This window comes from Macrosteles quadrilineatus, unplaced genomic scaffold (genome assembly GCF_028750875.1).
Source record: "Macrosteles quadrilineatus isolate MER2022 unplaced genomic scaffold, UCM_ALF_1.0 Scaffold_9__3_contigs__length_116548681, whole genome shotgun sequence".
In the NCBI taxonomy this organism is placed as follows: Eukaryota; Metazoa; Arthropoda; class Insecta; order Hemiptera; family Cicadellidae; genus Macrosteles; species Macrosteles quadrilineatus.
In genome coordinates, this window is record NW_026542602.1 from 6974858 (window position 1) to 6991887 (window position 17030).

The following is a 17030-nucleotide window of genomic DNA, read 5'->3' on the forward strand; positions in this document are numbered from 1 at the left end:
AGTGATAAAATCAATTGCATTCTAAAACAAAATAATCTATTGAGCACAAATAAATTAGTATTTTACACTTGCAAAGGAAATAAAGGTACTCTAGCGATATTCTTTTTTACATAAAATTGTACAGCCATTGGCGTCAAACGACAACCGAGTAGCAACAGGATCACTATTTCACTCTGTTTCTAGAACTCTATTCTAATGTGAACTTCACTTTCACTTTTGACTTTATATTTCATTTCACTTCACTTTAAAATTTAACAATTCCACTGCAAGAAGTCAAATCTCTGTGACAAAAGTAAGTGCAGTAATGATCAAACTGTTGTGACTTGTTTATCGTTCAAAGACCCTGACTACAAAGTGTGGCTGTATAAACTAATCAAAGATTACATGAAACTGTAGTAATATTGTACAGACTATGAACTACAAGTCAAAATCAATATTGTCTAAATTTTCATCTCCGTCTTGCAATGAAAACGGTTGCGAGTAATCGCTCAGAGGTACTGAATTTTTCTGGGAACATTTTATGGACATTTCAGCTTTATCCTCACTGTCTTCAACAGGTTCACTTTCACAGCTTTTACTGATTTCTAAATCACAGTAAGTTGTTATATTAAAATCGTGATCACTTTCGCTATCTTTTTCATCCAAGCTTAACTTATCTCCTTCATCTTTGGGTGTTGGAGATTTCACAGGAGTTTTTGTGGTGTTTGAATCTCTTTTGGCTGAAAACATGGACAATTTACTAAGAGTTTTGACACTTACTTTGACATTTTCAGTTCTAATTGGAGATATTTGAGGATTTGAATTAATGCTGCTAGTGATATTATTTTCTTTCGTTCTATCAGGAGTTAACGCAGATATTTTTTCCGCATCAATACAATCGGAATTAGTTGGAGCTGTGCTGATTCCATCCGATTCAACATCATGCTTGAATTTTTTGCCATTACTTGAAGGTTTGAACTCAAATTTTCTTTTCAAAAAAACATCTAGTTTGTCTCTGATGTTGTTTTTACTTGCTCCGTTTGCACATATCTCGTCGAATTTAGGATCTAAGATACTATTCTCATGAGATTGCCTTTTACAGATTTTGCTTTTGTGTTTTTCTTTTTCTTCGCCTTTTTGGTGTTCAACTACAATTTCTTTTGGCTGAGCTTTTGATGAATTCGTGTCTTCGTTCTTTTCACTGTTATTGTTCATTACTAATGTATTTTCTGTTTTGTCTACAGTAGCTTTTTCATGATAAGATATATTATTAGAGCTATGACTCCCTGTGGGTAAACTGTCTTTTGAAGTATCATTTAAAGCGGACATTGCATTTCTTTCACTACTTTGTACTTTGATATTGTCAACTAAATCAAAAACATCATTATCTGACTCAGAATCAGATTGTACAGCAGATTCTATGTTGAAGGCCTTTTGGTTTGGAATTTTATTCATTTTAGAAATTTCTTTGATGGATTTATTAGTAACTTTAGACTTTGAATTTGATGAACTTGTTTCCGTACCACAGCTAGACTTAGCAGGAGTTTTCATTACTTTCTTTTTGTTTGCTTTTGATTCAGAGTTATTACTTTTACTTTTCTTTTTACTATTTTTAGTATCCTTAATGGGCGAAATTGTTATGTCCAAGAAATTTGAATCTAATGGGTCTGAGTCGCTGCCATCAGCTTCTTCTGTTTTACTTTTACTTTTTGAGACTTCTTTTTGCTTACGCTTATTTTTTTGCAACGCCTTTTTACCTGCTTTCAAATTTACATGCTGAGTTGCTTCAAATGCGTTTCTTTCTCTTGCCCGTCTTATGCTTGCAAGGACTTCACTGAGTTTTTCAGAAACCTTTGATGAAGTTGGAAACACCAGTTTCTCAACATCGTTGTGGACGTTTGAGCTTGAGGTTTCAAACAATGTTACTTTTGTCTCGGGATTCAAAACTTCATTCAGGTCTTCATTTTCTGACAATTGACTATTTTCTTTCATGGTTTTAAAATGCAATTTAACATCTTTTCCTTTGGTTTTATGTAAAGGTGTTTTACTACTTTTTTTCATTTCTTGTATTAAAACTCTTTCTGCCTCCAATAGATCGTAAAGCTGTAGCTTATTCAAGATCAGTTCGGCTGAAAAAACAAAAATGTATGAAGTATAAAATAGTCAAACTTAACATAAAATGGCACAAGACAACTTGGGTAGTATAACTAAACATAAAGATGGCTCTTTAGCACTAAAAGTGCAGTGATGATTAATAAGCGACATGTCAAAAAAATAAATCATGTATGTATTGGTTGTTTTAATCCTTGAACTTTATATCCAACAACCTCACAATAAATTATTGGCTTCATAATCATCGCAAGTGTGACCAAAGAATATGTATGACACAAAAAGACAACAAAAAGATTATTTTAATTAAACAACCATTCTCAAACCTTATACATAATACAGGCAAAAAAAAAACATTTTAAACATTCAAAAACATTTTTATATTTTAAACAGGTAAAAAAAACTTGATGACTATGACTTGATCTGTAGTATAACATAGTGCAATGACCAATATTTTTAGGATAATTGTTAGGATGGCAGGAGTACCTGAATGAGGTCTTGGCACAAGAAAAACAAAAACTTTACAAAAATTGTGTATACAGTTTTTGTTTCTAAATCCAGCAGGTACTCTTTCTCATTCGGTAAGCCGGCTATTACAAAAGTTTCCTAAGAGTGCATGGTAGTTTTAAGCATCAACTACATCCTCAGTTGTAGTTTGGCGATGTGTTTGATGCTGAAAACAACCATCGATTCTTATAACACCAGCCGCAGAAGCCTATACATGAAGAAAAGTTTAGCTTAAGACGTAATGTTTTAACACACAACGTACCTTGGTGGGAGTACTCGTCTATCGGATCTGACGGGAAGCTGGTGTGTAGAATGTTTATTTCACTGATCAGAGCCGTACTCTGCATACTTGACTCCATCAGAGCCACAGTGACAACTGCATCCAACACAGTCACTTCTGAGCGGAACATCAGCTTGGCGTGAGCCTGGGATAGTCTGTCAAGAAATAACATCAGTTTATAACGGAACAGCTTCTTGATAAAATAGGATTTTAAATGAGATTCAGTCTAAAGATCTTGTATTGCATGATTACACTAACTACAAAAGTTTTACAGTTGTTCTGTTCTCATCCAAGTTTCAGAGCCATTCTCATTAACGTTTTCGACCTCATAAAACCTTTTCTAACCTAACCTTACCTAACCTAACCTTAGGGTTATGAGGTAAAAAATGTCAAACTGAATAGGCCTAGTTCCTCAATTTCTAAGCTTTGAGCCACTACTAAGTGAGATATTAAGGTTACTTTCCCAACCTTCATTACAAACCTTCATCAGATTGATATTTCTCATTAACTTACTGCCACCCTTTGCATTTGATCGCCAAATTAAAATTTGTTGATGACTATTTGCGGCCTAAAATGTCTTTCTTTCTAAGAAACATTAAAATATCTGTTTTTATTTGACATTCAGTGAATGATTAAGTGTCTCACAATTGAAAGATTGCAATATTGCAATGAATTAGACCTTGATTTCCAAATAACCCTTGTATTTACAAACTAATAAATCAAAGTCCAGCTGATTAGTTACACAATAACTTTCGTTTTGACACATCTAAATGCAATATCTAAAATTTGTTTATTTTTTATTCTTACCTCACTAGACTTTCCAACAGTCGTACAGTGGTGCGAGCTGTATTGCGGGCAGCCATCCGTCTTTGCTCCTGGTAATATCTGGAATCATAATATAATTGTCAATGCAAGTTTTTAGTTCTTTACCAAGGATCACTTGAAAATCTATTTTTTTAAATACTTTTATTGGAAAGGTTTTTTTACTAAGGAACTCAATGGAGATTTTTCTATGTGCTGCGCTAATATAATTATATAGTTAGATATAGATGTTAAATCTATTATACGTTTGAAATTGAACTTTAAGGAAAAGTATAACCTAAAATTCCTTGCCATGTCTATATTTGTTCAGTCTTGATATAACCCACTGGTAAATGTGTGCCACTCATAGCCATGCACAGTACTGCATAAAACAGCGCATCACCAGGTTTTAATGATGTCTGCTTGAGTAGCAACTACTAGAGACAACCTGGAAGACGACTAGCTTAGCTAGTTGATGATTTGACCGCCAGAGCCTAGGGACCATTCGATCTGCTCACACAAGCATAGGTCGCCGGAATTTCACAGGGGGGCTTGTTATTCTAGAACCATCCAGCTTCGGGGGACATTTGCTCTAAATCAAACTGATCACGATTAATAAAGTCATACTAGGTTCGGCATACTTGCCAAGTACTTTCAGGTTCATGCACCACCTGTGGATATTGTTCATGTGCCTTACATAGCAAAGCCACTCACAGAAACTCCAAAACGTCAAAACGTGAACAATTAACTTAGTAGGCCTATCAGTATCTACCGGGGGCGCACACCAGGGTTTTAGCGAACACTGTGTGTACGGTGGTACACGTTAAGTTTTAAAATACTGTAAAAATATGAAAAAAAATTTCAGAGCGAACGTTTTAAGGAGTCAAGCACTACCTACTCCAAAGTAAGGTATTATTGTAGTCAGACCTGCTTAGTATACGGTTGGCTCCTTCTCCCATACGAGGCTGCAGAGTTTTTATTACACTCAGGTAAGCCTGTAGCTTCTCCAAGGCCCACAAAGAGTTGGATTTGAGACAAGCTGGATCCTTCCCTTCAAGGATGAAACCGGACACTATCCTGTAACATAAGATCCACTGATGTAACAAGAAATGATTTTATGAAAGATCTAGTAACTATCTTTATTTTGCTTACTTGTTTTGACTATACAGTTCTCTTTGTGTTGCGTTTTCGGTACTTTTACCGTTTTACCCTTGAGGACTCAAAGTATTCAAAAAACTTGTAAAAATTGTGTTTTTGAAAATGCCTGCAACTATCTAAATAACACCATCCCAAAGTTTGGTGATTTTAAGTGCAAAAGTGTAACATAATTATTGTACACTATCACAATCAAAACCCCATTAGCATTGTGGTGAAAAATGTTGTCAGAAAACACTATATTACATACCTGTCCCAATCTGGATTGCGACAATCGAGCATTACAAGCACCAGGTCAAAGCGACTAAGCAGAGGACTGGCTATGGCAATGTTGACAGTCAGTGGTTGTGTAGGGTCATACTGTCCCTTGGGGTTGGTAGCGGCCAACACTGTACACCTCGTGTTCAGCTTACACACCAGTCCTGCCTAGAAAAGGCTCAGACTCATTATCTTGGTTAACAATTATAGAAGTAAGTGTTATGATTTATTATCTTAGCCATACTGTTCAAAAAAGATTTGATTCACTACTTCAGCCACAATTCAAAAAGCTGTTATTCCTCAGCCACATTGATTGTTCTAATAGCTCTGATTTGTTACCTCAGGCGCACTGATTGTTCTAATAGATCTGATTTGTTAGCTCAGGCACACTGATTGTTCTTATAGCTATGATTTGTTACCTCAGCCACACTGATTGTTCTAATAGCTCTGATTATTTACCTCAGTCACACTGATTGTTCTAATAGCTCTGATTCTTTACCTCAGCCACACTGATTGTTCTAATAGCTCTGATTATTTACCTCAGCCACATTGATTGTTCTAATAGCTCTGATTCTTTACCTCAGCCACACTGATTGTTCTTATAGCTCTGATTTGTTACCTCAGCCACACTGATTGTTCTAATAGCCCTGATTCTTTACCTCAGCCACACTGATTGTTCTTATAGCTCTGATTTGTTACCTCAGCCACACTGATTGTTCTAATAGATCTGATTTGTTGGCTCAGGCACACTGATTATTCTAATAGCTCTGATTTGTTACCTCAGCCACACTGATTGTTCTTATAGCTATGATTTGTTACCTCAGCCACACTGATTGTTCTAATAGCTCTGATTATTTACCTCAGCCACACTGATTGTTCTAATAGCTCTGATTCTTTACCTCAGCCACACTGATTGTTCTTATAGCTCTGATTTGTTACCTCAGCCACACTGATTGTTCTAATAGCCCTGATTCTTTACCTCAGCCACACTGATTGTTCTAATAGCTCTGATTCTTTACCTCAGCCACACTGATTGTTCTAATAGCTCTGATTCTTTACCTCAGGCACACTGATTGTTCTAATTAATAGATCTGATTAATTACCTTAGCCACACTGATAGTTTGTTGTTCCATCGCCTCGTGTATAGAAGTTCGATCATGTTCTCTGATAGAGTTGAACTCATCAATGCAACAAATCCCGCCGTCTGACAACACTAATGCTCCTGCCTCCAACTGCCATTCACCATCTTCCTAGAAGATATGTTCACTAAAAAATTTATTAGATCCAAATCTCCACATCAAGAGGAACCTTTCTTACACATGGATTAGTTTAAAAAAAAATTGAATGGAAAGCTCCGATAAAAATAGAATAAGAGTTAATGAAAACTAACCAACTACTTTTGTTATAGTACTGAAAAAATTAGCCAAGAGATTTGAAAACTATTAAATTTAAATTCTGAAACTGACAATAGCGATTAATTTGAATATTTAGCAGGTTTTATTCATTCATGTAGAGGGTTTTAATGAGCATTTATAGGTTTATTATACCCATATGTTAGTAATAGAGTGTGCAATCAGTAAAGGCCACTGAAAAAATATTCAAATTTAAAGAAAGGTGATAGACAAGCGTACTACTGTAAAAGCCTACAACAAATTAGAAGAATTTTTAGAAGAATAAGAAAAATAGGCCCTATACCGAGAATACCTTTGACGCCCATGGCTGGAAATCTATTAGTGGGATTATCACAAGTATAAATATAAGTATACGTATCTACAGAGGATCAAGCAAGATACTCACTCTTACAGCTGTGACAGTGAGACCTGCGGAAGTAGATCCGATTCCCGTCGTGAGCACACTACGTGGGCACATTCTGGCGGCGAAATTGAGAATGTGAGACTTGCCGGTACCAGGATCGCCCACTAGTAACATGTGAGACTCTCCCCTCAGTCTAGAGCCCTCCTCTCCCTCCTGTCTGCCTACACCTCCAGCCAGTACCAGGGCCACAGACAGCTTCACTAGGTACAGTCCATACACCTGCAGGTACAGTACAGAATATGAGACTTGCCCGTACCAGGATCTCCCACTAGTAACATGTGAGACTCTCCCCTCAGTCTAGAGCCCTCCTCTTCCTCCTGTCTGCCTACACCTCCAGCCAGTACCAGGGCCACAGACAGCTTCACTAGGTACAGTCCATACACCTGCAGGTACAGTACAGAATATGAGACTTGCCCGTACCAGGATCTCCCACTAGTAACATGTGAGACTCTCCCCTCAGTCTAGAGCCCTCCTCTCCCTCCTGTCTGCCTACACCTCCAGCCAGTGCCAGGGCCACAGACAGCTTCACTAGGTACAGTCCATACACCTGCAGGTACAGTACAGAATATGAGACTTGCCCGTACCAGGATCGCCCACTAGTAACATGTGAGACTCTCCCCTCAGTCTAGAGCCCTCCTCTCCCTCCTGTCTGCCTACACCTCCAGCCAGTACCAGGGCCACAGACAGCTTCATTAGGTACAGTCCATACACCTGCAGGTACAGTACAGAATATGAGACTTGCCCGTACCAGGATCTCCCACTAGTAACATGTGAGACTCTCCCCTCAGTCTAGAGCCCTCCTCTCCCTCCTGTCTGCCTACACCTCCAGCCAGTACCAGGGCCACAGACAGCTTCACTAGGTACAGTCCATACACCTGCAGGTACAGTACAGAATATGAGACTTGCCCGTACCAGGATCTCCCACTAGTAACATGTGAGACTCTCCCCTCAGTCTAGAGCCCTCCTCTCCCTCCTGTCTGCCTACACCTCCAGCCAGTACCAGGGCCACAGACAGCTTCACTAGGTACAGTCCATACACCTGCAGGTACAGTACAGAATATGAGACTTGCCCGTACCAGGATCGCCCACTAGTAACATGTGAGACTCTCCCCTCAGTCTAGAGCCCTCCTCTCCCTCCTGTCTGCCTACACCTCCAGCCAGTACCAGGGCCACAGACAGCTTCATTAGGTACAGTCCATACACCTGCAGGCACAGTACAGAATATGAGACTTGCCCGTACCAGGATCTCCCACTAGTAACATGTGAGACTCTCCCCTCAGTCTAGAGCCCTCCTCTCCCTCCTGTCTGCCTACACCTCCAGCCAGTACCAGGGCCACAGACAGCTTCACTAGGTACAGTCCATACACCTGCAGGTACAGTACAATATATGAGACTTGCTGGTACCAGGATCTCCCACTAGTAACATGTGAGACTCTCCCCTCAGTCTAGAGCCCTCCTCTCCCTCCTGTCTGCCTACACCTCCAGCCAGTGCCAGGGCAACAGACAGCTTCACTAGGTGCAGTCCATACACCTGCGGGTACAGTACAGTATATGAGACTTGCCGGTACCAGGATCTCCCACTAGTAACATGTGAGACTCTCCCCTCAGTCTAGAGCCCTCCTCTCCCTCCTGTCTGCCTACACCTCCAGCTAGTGCCAAGGCTACAGACAGCTTCACTAGGTACAGTCCATACACCTGCAGGTACAGTACAATATATGAGACTTGCCAGTACCAGGATCTCCCACTAGTAACATGTGAGACTCTCCCCTCAGTCTAGAGCCCTCCTCTCCCTCCTGTCTGCCTACACCTCCAGCCAGTGCCAGGGCCACAGACAGCTTCACTAGGTGCAGTCCATACACCTGCAGGTACAGTACAGAATATGAGACTTGCCAGTACCAGGATCTCCCACTAGTAACATGTGAGACTCTCCCCTCAGTCTAGAGCCCTCCTCTCCCTCCTGTCTGCCTACACCTCCAGCTAGTGCCAGGGCCACAGACAGCTTCATTAGGTACAGTCCATACACCTGCAGGTACAGTACAGAATATGAGACTTGCCAGTACCAGGATCTCCCACTAGTAACATGTGAGACTCTCCCCTCAGTCTAGAGCCCTCCTCTCCCTCCTGTCTGCCTACACCTCCAGCTAGTGCCAAGGCTACAGACAGCTTCACTAGGTACAGTCCATACACCTGCAGGTACAGTACAGAATATGAGACTTGCCCGTACCAGGATCTCCCACTAGTAACATGTGAGACTCTCCCCTCAGTCTAGAGCCCTCCTCTCCCTCCTGTCTGCCTACACCTCCAGCCAGTGCCAGGGCCACAGACAGCTTCACTAGGTGCAGTCCATACACCTGCAGGTACAGTACAGAATATGAGACTTGCCAGTACCAGGATCTCCCACTAGTAACATGTGAGACTCTCCCCTCAGTCTAGAGCCCTCCTCTCCCTCCTGTCTGCCTACACCTCCAGCCAGTGCCAGGGCCACAGACAGCTTCACTAGGTGCAGTCCATACACCTGCAGGTACAGTACAGAATATGAGACTTGCCCGTACCAGGATCTCCCACTAGTAACATGTGAGACTCTCCCCTCAGTCTAGAGCCCTCCTCTCCCTCCTGTCTGCCTACACCTCCAGCCAGTGCCAGGGCCACAGACAGCTTCACTAGGTGCAGTCCATACACCTGCAGGTACAGTACAGAATATGAGACTTGCCAGTACCAGGATCTCCCACTAGTAACATGTGAGACTCTCCCCTCAGTCTAGAGCCCTCCTCTCCCTCCTGTCTGCCTACACCTCCAGCCAGTGCCAGGGCCACAGACAGCTTCACTAGGTACAGTCCATACACCTGAAACAGCTTTTTCCCTCTTACAACAAATATGTGTAAACAATACTTCTCAGAAAAACACAAAATAGTGTAAAAAACAACGTTATCTATTACATGAATATTCATATCATTGATCAATATCCTGACTAAACTTTAAACTTTAAACCCTTCCTTCAACGAACCTGAGGACACATGGATGCCAGGATGAGATTCCTAGCTTGCAGAGGCCTGTGGGAGTTGTCTTGCCAGTAAGCCGCAAAGGCGTCTCTCACGTCCTGGGTGATAAGGACATTGGATCTTTGGTCGTTGCATACCTCTAGCTGATTGGCCGAGAGGACCATCTCAATGTCACATCGCGCTCCGAAGTTCAGTGGCTTCCACCGTCGCAGCACTGTGCCACTGAAACCAACTGATAATTAAATTACATCTCTGAGATGCACTTTGTAGAAACAAACTCGCCACTGTCTGAACACTGTACCCAACATAATACGGTTCTGTAGTTCAAAAATAGAGCTGGTAAGTTGGACCAGGAGTAGGTAGGAATTAGTACTGGTTCTAAACATTAGAGACATGCGGGACACCAAATTAGACTTTGGGGCGGAATGTGATTAAATTATTTTGTTTCTTGAGTTTTTATACGGGTGAACAACAACGGCAAGAACCGGTTTTTATACGGGGGGCAAGAAGAAACAACATAGCGGTAAGGTTAAATTGTAAATTTGTTGATAACAATTAAGGTGTACTTGTAAAGCAATTATAGTACAAACGAGTTGCATATTCAATGCAAAAGATTGAATGGCAAATTTACCAGATAAATAATAGAGGTAGAAATTAGAAGAACAAAATATGATTTTAAAGTCATTATCCTTTGTCCAGGTCTTGGTTAACTAGATCATAGTGGTAAAAAAGTATACAAAACATGAGGTTTTAACTACCGTACAACAACCCTAATTATCAAAGAAAAAGTATAACATTTAACTGAATGTTAACATTTACCACAACCACAGCAAAATTTTGGTTCAAAATGACTCTTGTCTTGGTAGTTTTGAGACTCCCGCAGAGCTACCTAATAAGTGAAGACCCACTGTCTTTCCCAAATAACTTGTACTGTAACGGTACCCTCAGATCAGGTGGTACGTACCATATCACTACATCGTCTCCAGGTTTGCAAGAGTCTACCAGGTCGTCCTCCAACGTGACCCACATGGACCGAGGGATCGTCCCCATCCCCAGCTTGCCCACTTGCTCCTATTAAACAGACATTGAGATAAAGTTGGACATTTATTGTTGGTCATGTTAAATTTAAGTCCTTTTACCCTTTCAACTCCGTGGATGGACTAACTCCTTGACTCACAAACCCTGTACAATCTTGAAGATTTGTCCTCCGATCCATTAATTCCAGGCTCAACTACGGACTCGCATACTAGTCTAAAATATTTTAAAGTATTTCAAATTTTGTATAGTAAAGTTTTGATGAGTGTAAATTTTTGTAAGTAGCCTCTTTTAGAAGCAATGTCCGAGAAACTTCAGTCAAAGGTCAAGACAACAAGTACAAGTAAGTAATTAAGTATCATTGAATTGATGTATGTAGATCAACAGATGTTGGCCACAAGTGTATTGATTATTTAACAAGCTTGATCATATCACAAATTAAAAATTCTTTTTAGTTGTTTCACTTCCAAACAAAATGCATGTTACTTACTTCAGAATTATTACCTGAATTTTTATTTCTTGATAGTCTTTGTAGCTGAAGTGGTCCATGGCTTTCACTGCTGTTAAGGTGGTACTCTTGCAGCCTTCAGGGTTGCCACAACCGCTGGGCGCAGAAATCACGTAATACTTCTCGTAATCTGCCTGAGACATTATTCAGTTTATACATTCTTTTGTGTCATTCCCTTTTGACATCTGATGTCCTTATCAATACAAGGGTTCATTTAATTCTTTGCAGTTATCATACTCTTCAAACAGCACTATTTAAAAGATATGTAGGCTAGTCTAGGTTGAATTGAGCTGTTTGGCTCAGTATAATAGTTGTACAGAGTTTAGGAATAATTTTGTACTTTTATTAGTTTCAACTATCCAATCTACCTATCAAACAGTTTTTTATTCTATTGTCTAGGTACCCTGGATTACGTATACACAAGGTAAAAAATAACACTTTTTCTGTAGGCCTATAATTAGACTTCTTGGATATCAGAAATGTTGATGTTAATGGGTGTAGTAACTTTATCAGCTTAATATTTGTAAATAATGACTTATGGGTAGCTGAGGGGTTATTGAGCGACTCTCAAGAAGCAGATCCTGAAAAAGTCAGGTGCTTTTTGATGGCACAAAACTATATCCGTTATCCTTGATAATTGGGCTTTAAATACATTTTTTCAGCTGTAAGAATCGACTGATCTAATTTAGTAACAAAACTAAGGCTCCTAATTCCATTCATTCTATAATTTACTTTATATCCATGTTTGAAGTATGCCGCCTGGTGTCACTGTTTAGTAGGCCTAATAATCATTGTGATAGTAAGTAACATTCAAGTAGGGCACGGTCCTATCAGGAAACATCTCAGGACTATAGGTAGGTCACAGACAGACCACTGCAGGTTCTGCGAGAACGAGGTAGAAACCTCACAACACTTATGGCTGGACTGTCCAGGGTTGACCCAAAGAAGGCATACATCCCTGGGGAAGTCATTTTTGGAACCAACAGAGATAAGGAAGCTTCTGGGCTACTTGAGAAGCCTAGGGCTGTCAGAATGAATCAAGGGGTGCTACAATAGGTCTCCTGGCCGAAGTAGCCAGGGATAGGCTATTACCCCAACCCCACAGGGGAAAAAAAAACATTCAAGTACCTTAACATTAGTCTGATGTTTGCACTTGGCGCAGATGTAAGTCCGTTGAAACTCCAGCATCTTTGGAGCCGCTGTGCGGACGACAGTTCCCACCACTCGTAGGAAAGACCCGACGTCCTCCCCTTTGGGGAACACCGTCCTGTGAAGCTCCGGACAAACTGGCAGGGCTACCAACAATAGGAAAATAAACAGCAAACTGTCAGCAAAATATGACGAAACAATAGATGAATTTTGAGAAGTTTTAACCCATTGCGGACTTAAAGACTATGTATAGATTGCCTTTTTTGAATGCTGAAATTGATTGATGGGTAGAGATAGGTACTGTCCACATGAAATAATGTTAAAACAATTCTGCGTGTTAGTGACGTTGCCAGTACTTGCATGCGAAGGCCAAGCAAATGGTTAAGTTTTGGCAGAGAGGTAGGGTTAGGCCTAGTTTGTGTTTTTAAACATTGCAGAATTAATGTTACAATGAAACTCTTAAAAATATGTTTGTAATTAATCTCATTTGAATTAAATATACTATTTAAAATAGTAGTTCTTAATTTGTATTAATACAATACCGGTAGCGAGAATAGTTACAGATATATGTATTAGGTAATAGCAGATAAAACAACTAGGCCCTAGGCTTATTCTTTACTTATTTTCAAGTAGGCATTTTGTGAAATTATAACAAAATAATAAATACCTGATATTAACATACTTTTTATACGCCAGTGGTTCTTTATACGTTTTTTGTAAGAAAAACGTTCAAACACTGGTCTTGAGACTAGCTAACGTCAACTCGAATTACTTATTCAAATAGCTCTGTTGACAATAATGTAAAAAAATTAATAAAACTGTTGTACAGCATAGTTGGAGTCTACTGTCGGGTCAAAAAGTATAGATACTCGAGTTTGAGCTTTTATTGCAACGTAACCAGTAGACTTAGAAAAATACAAGTTACATCATAATTTTACAAATTTATTTCTACGTTTATGTGTGTAGGTTAAAAATTTTTAATGCAGTTTCAACTTATCCTTTCAGCGGGTTGAATGAAAAAAGTACACGTTTTTCGGCACTTTTCTAACAACGGGCGACTTTAAAATGATATAACAAAAAAACTACTAATCTAATCGCCATGAAACTTTGACAGCCTTTAATACATATACTTATGATGGATATCTGTAACTTTCAGAATTTTTCATCCATTAAAAAAAATTCTCTTGTGGTTTTTGTAAAGGCATTTTATTTCAGGTACGGAACAAGTAAGAAACTACGACGAAAGCTTGAATTAAAGCTCATAAAAAAAAATAAATGAAAAGTTAAGCCACAGATTTGCTAATTGGCATTGAATAATTAAAATGTACGTATAATCAAAGCAGATTTGAAACGCAGTAGTGCGTGAAATTTGTATTGCTATCGATTCGCAGGCAGGGAGTTCTCCCCGCCCGGGACCGGTTTTCGGCGGCCTGGACCAGACCGCCGAACCTCATCACCACAATCGTACCCTACCCCTAAACCATATCTACCCCTAAACTGGGTATCTCTTGTCATTACATTTAACATTCTTAAAAAACATATTGCACTTAAAATCATAGCAATTTCACCTTCGGATAGATGTGGCGCTCTAGGCATCTTGACTGGTGTGATTATAACGAACAACGCAGACAGACTGAGGGAAATATGTTCAGACCAAAATAATAACATTGTAGGGATGGAATGTAGATAACTACTACTAAGTAAAGTATGACTCAGTGGTACGAGTAAGGGTGGTTTGTAGGCAGATAACCTCGCGTGGTATGCATCGCTGGAACGCCCGGGCTGCCAAAAACCGGTCCCGGGCAGGGAGAACTCCCTGCCTGCGAATCGATAGTGGTACAAATTTCACGCACTACTGCGTTTCAAATCTGCTTTGATTATACGTACATTTTAATTATTCTATGCCAATTAGCAAATCTGTGGCTTAACTTTTCATTTATATCTTTTTATGAGCTTTAATTCAAGCTTTCGTCTTAGTTTCTTACTTGTTCCGTACCTGAAATAAAATGCCTTTACAAAAACCACAAGAGAATTTTTTTTTAATGGATGAAAAATTCTGAAACTTACAGATATCCATCATAAGTATATGTATTAAAGGCTGTCAAAGTTTCATGGCGATTAGATTAGTAGTTTTTTTGTTATAACATTTTAAAGTCGCCCGTTGTTAGAAAAGTGCCGAAAAACGTGTACTTTTTTCATTCAAACCGCTGAAAGGATAAGTTGAAACTGCATTAAAAATTTTTAACCTACACACATAAACGTAGAAATAAATTTGTAAAATTATGATGTAACTTGTATTTTTCTAAGTCTACTGGTTACGTTGCAATAAAAGCTCAAACTCGAGTATCTATACTTTTTGACCCGACAGTAGTTCTATTTGTACTACCGTACGAAGATTATTTCAATACAAGTTCTTACCAGTCATCCTGGCGTGGACTTTGCTCTTGACAATGAGTGAGTCTTTGTCATCTTGCCGCTCCCTAAGTTCTGTTTGAGCTAAGACGAGCGCTCGGTCACAGATTGGCAACACAATTGAGGGTCTGGATAGAATTCCATCTCCGAGTTCCGTGCTGGTCTCAAATAATGTGACAAAACTAGAGAGAAAATTTAGATTAAAATAACATAACGATTTAAGACATTTTTTGCATTATCGAGTCTGATGGACCTTGGTCTCCGAGTGATAATCAGGGTTTAACAGGTGAAAATACGGATTAACAAAAAATACCCTTGCCACAGCAAACCTGCAGAATAAGCGAATTTCCATTTGCCTGATTGGATTTAAACCAAAATGTCACCTTAAAAATATCACATTTATTCCCTAATAGAATTGGTTTAACAACTAGTACTTAGGTTTGCTGCAACAGGGAGGGTAAAAAGTGTTGGTTTTTTTTATATTAATAGTTTAGTAAGAAATAAATTCATCTTCCAAATTTGATTAAAATATGTTCATAAACAAGCAAACTACAAACAGTTTACTGTACTTATTATTCTCCATAAGAATAACAGAGAGGAATTTTTAAATTTACAATTTTTTAGAATTTTCTCCTCAACCATTACGTGCATAACTTAATAACTTTGGTTTTTTAAGCTCCACAAAACAGTTGTGCAAGAAATTGCAAAATTTTTTGTTTTTAGGGTCAATATGGGAAAAAAACTAATTTTTACCCCATGTTCCCATGGGTAGTCAGATCATGCTGGTTCTCAAACTTGTTCAAATAAATGTAGGTTTACACGTTTATACCAAATTTCATCAAAATCGGATCAATTTTGCTTGAGTTATCGTGCAAGAAAAAGGAAATAGTAAATCGGTCCCGAGTCCAGGTCTTACCATGAGTTACTACGGTAATAGCTTTTTCCCTCTATGGGAAACTCACTAAAAAACAAATAAGTTAAGTTACAAAGGTCATTTAGATGGCATAGCGAGGTTACGGTATAACTTACAGAAAATATGTAAACACAAGATATAATATAGCCAAACAAAATACCGTAGTTGAATGTGCCAACCTTAGTCAACCACAAAACTGTACTCCTACAAGACCTACTGAATTACGCAATTAATAAAACATTAACACAGCTTAACTTACTTCACCGTGACTGACACATGCCGGGTATCATCTTTGATTTTCATAATCCTTAACAATTCCTCTTCATGATGGTTTAAGGCGTAGTTCTTGAACAGCTCTGGAAAAAATATAGGCTAAATAATTGCATATATTCAGGCATGACTTGAGTACACTAAACCAATCGTACTTGTATTCCTCTTGGACCAGAAATGGATAGCTTAACTTATTCTGCTAGCCTACATCAGATATAGGGATCTTAAATGACATTCAAACATTCTAAGTTAAGTCTAAAAACGTCCTTATTCGTGGTCTTTAAAACTCCTTGACTGGTTCTGATTACTTTCGATATTAATAACTTAGTAAATGGCAAATAAAAGTACAAATTTTTGTTTGACAGGTATTGTCAGTCACCTTACTTTAACCCACTGAAATTCAGTACTAATACTAGCCTGTGCCTAAGTCTGTAAAGGATGGTATAAAACTCAACTAGCCTAGCCTAGAATTTGTATACAGTAGTCTATACTAACTTTTAAAATCACCAGAAGATGTAGCTGTCATTTTAATAAGTTCAAAAGTTACTGTTTGGATAAAATTCCACACTGAATTGGATAGCAGTAGAAGCAAGCACGATCCTAGATCCTACTTCAGCTACAAGTATGTTATCAGTATCACAAAGCCACCCATACCTAACAGATCAACCAATAACATTAATTTTGCCGAGTTCAACTTAAAAACTTGTTTGTAAGTTACTTTAACAAACATTATCAAAAAAGTATCAAATTGGTATCAAAATAACCTCTAGTCTTAGTCTGAATCTTAAAATCAGTTTGACATTTAGAAAACAAAAAAAAAACCATCAACAACAAATTGTT

The 17030-nt window shown here is 38.9% G+C and overlaps 1 protein-coding gene across 1 annotated transcript; it reads right to left on the bottom strand.

Annotated features, from left to right (window-relative positions):
• Positions 1-417: 417 nt before the first annotated feature.
• Positions 418-16716, bottom strand: LOC129002307 (DNA helicase MCM9-like). Its single transcript, XM_054430008.1, has 14 exons — positions 16686-16716; positions 16180-16276; positions 15014-15189; positions 12575-12741; positions 11443-11580; positions 10868-10974; positions 9909-10125; positions 6887-7123; positions 6193-6339; positions 5082-5257; positions 4604-4753; positions 3683-3760; positions 2858-3030; positions 418-2108 (listed from the first exon to the last, which is right to left on the bottom strand). The coding sequence occupies exons 1-14, from the start codon at positions 16714-16716 to the stop codon at positions 418-420; spliced, it is 3585 nt and encodes a 1194-aa protein (XP_054285983.1).
• Positions 16717-17030: the final 314 nt, after the last annotated feature.

Bases quoted from the DNA above. Each gene is read 5' to 3' on its own strand.
- LOC129002307 (XM_054430008.1), bottom strand. From the start codon at position 16,716: ATGACAGCTACATCTTCTGGTGATTTTAAAA. The intron at 5,258-6,192 runs GTAATTAATCAG...AGCCTTTTCTAG, and splicing joins AAACTATCAGTGTGGCTAAG to GCAGGACTGGTGTGTAAGCT. The intron at 3,031-3,682 runs GTAAGAATAAAA...ATTTCTTGACAG, and splicing joins CTGTTGGAAAGTCTAGTGAG to ACTATCCCAGGCTCACGCCA.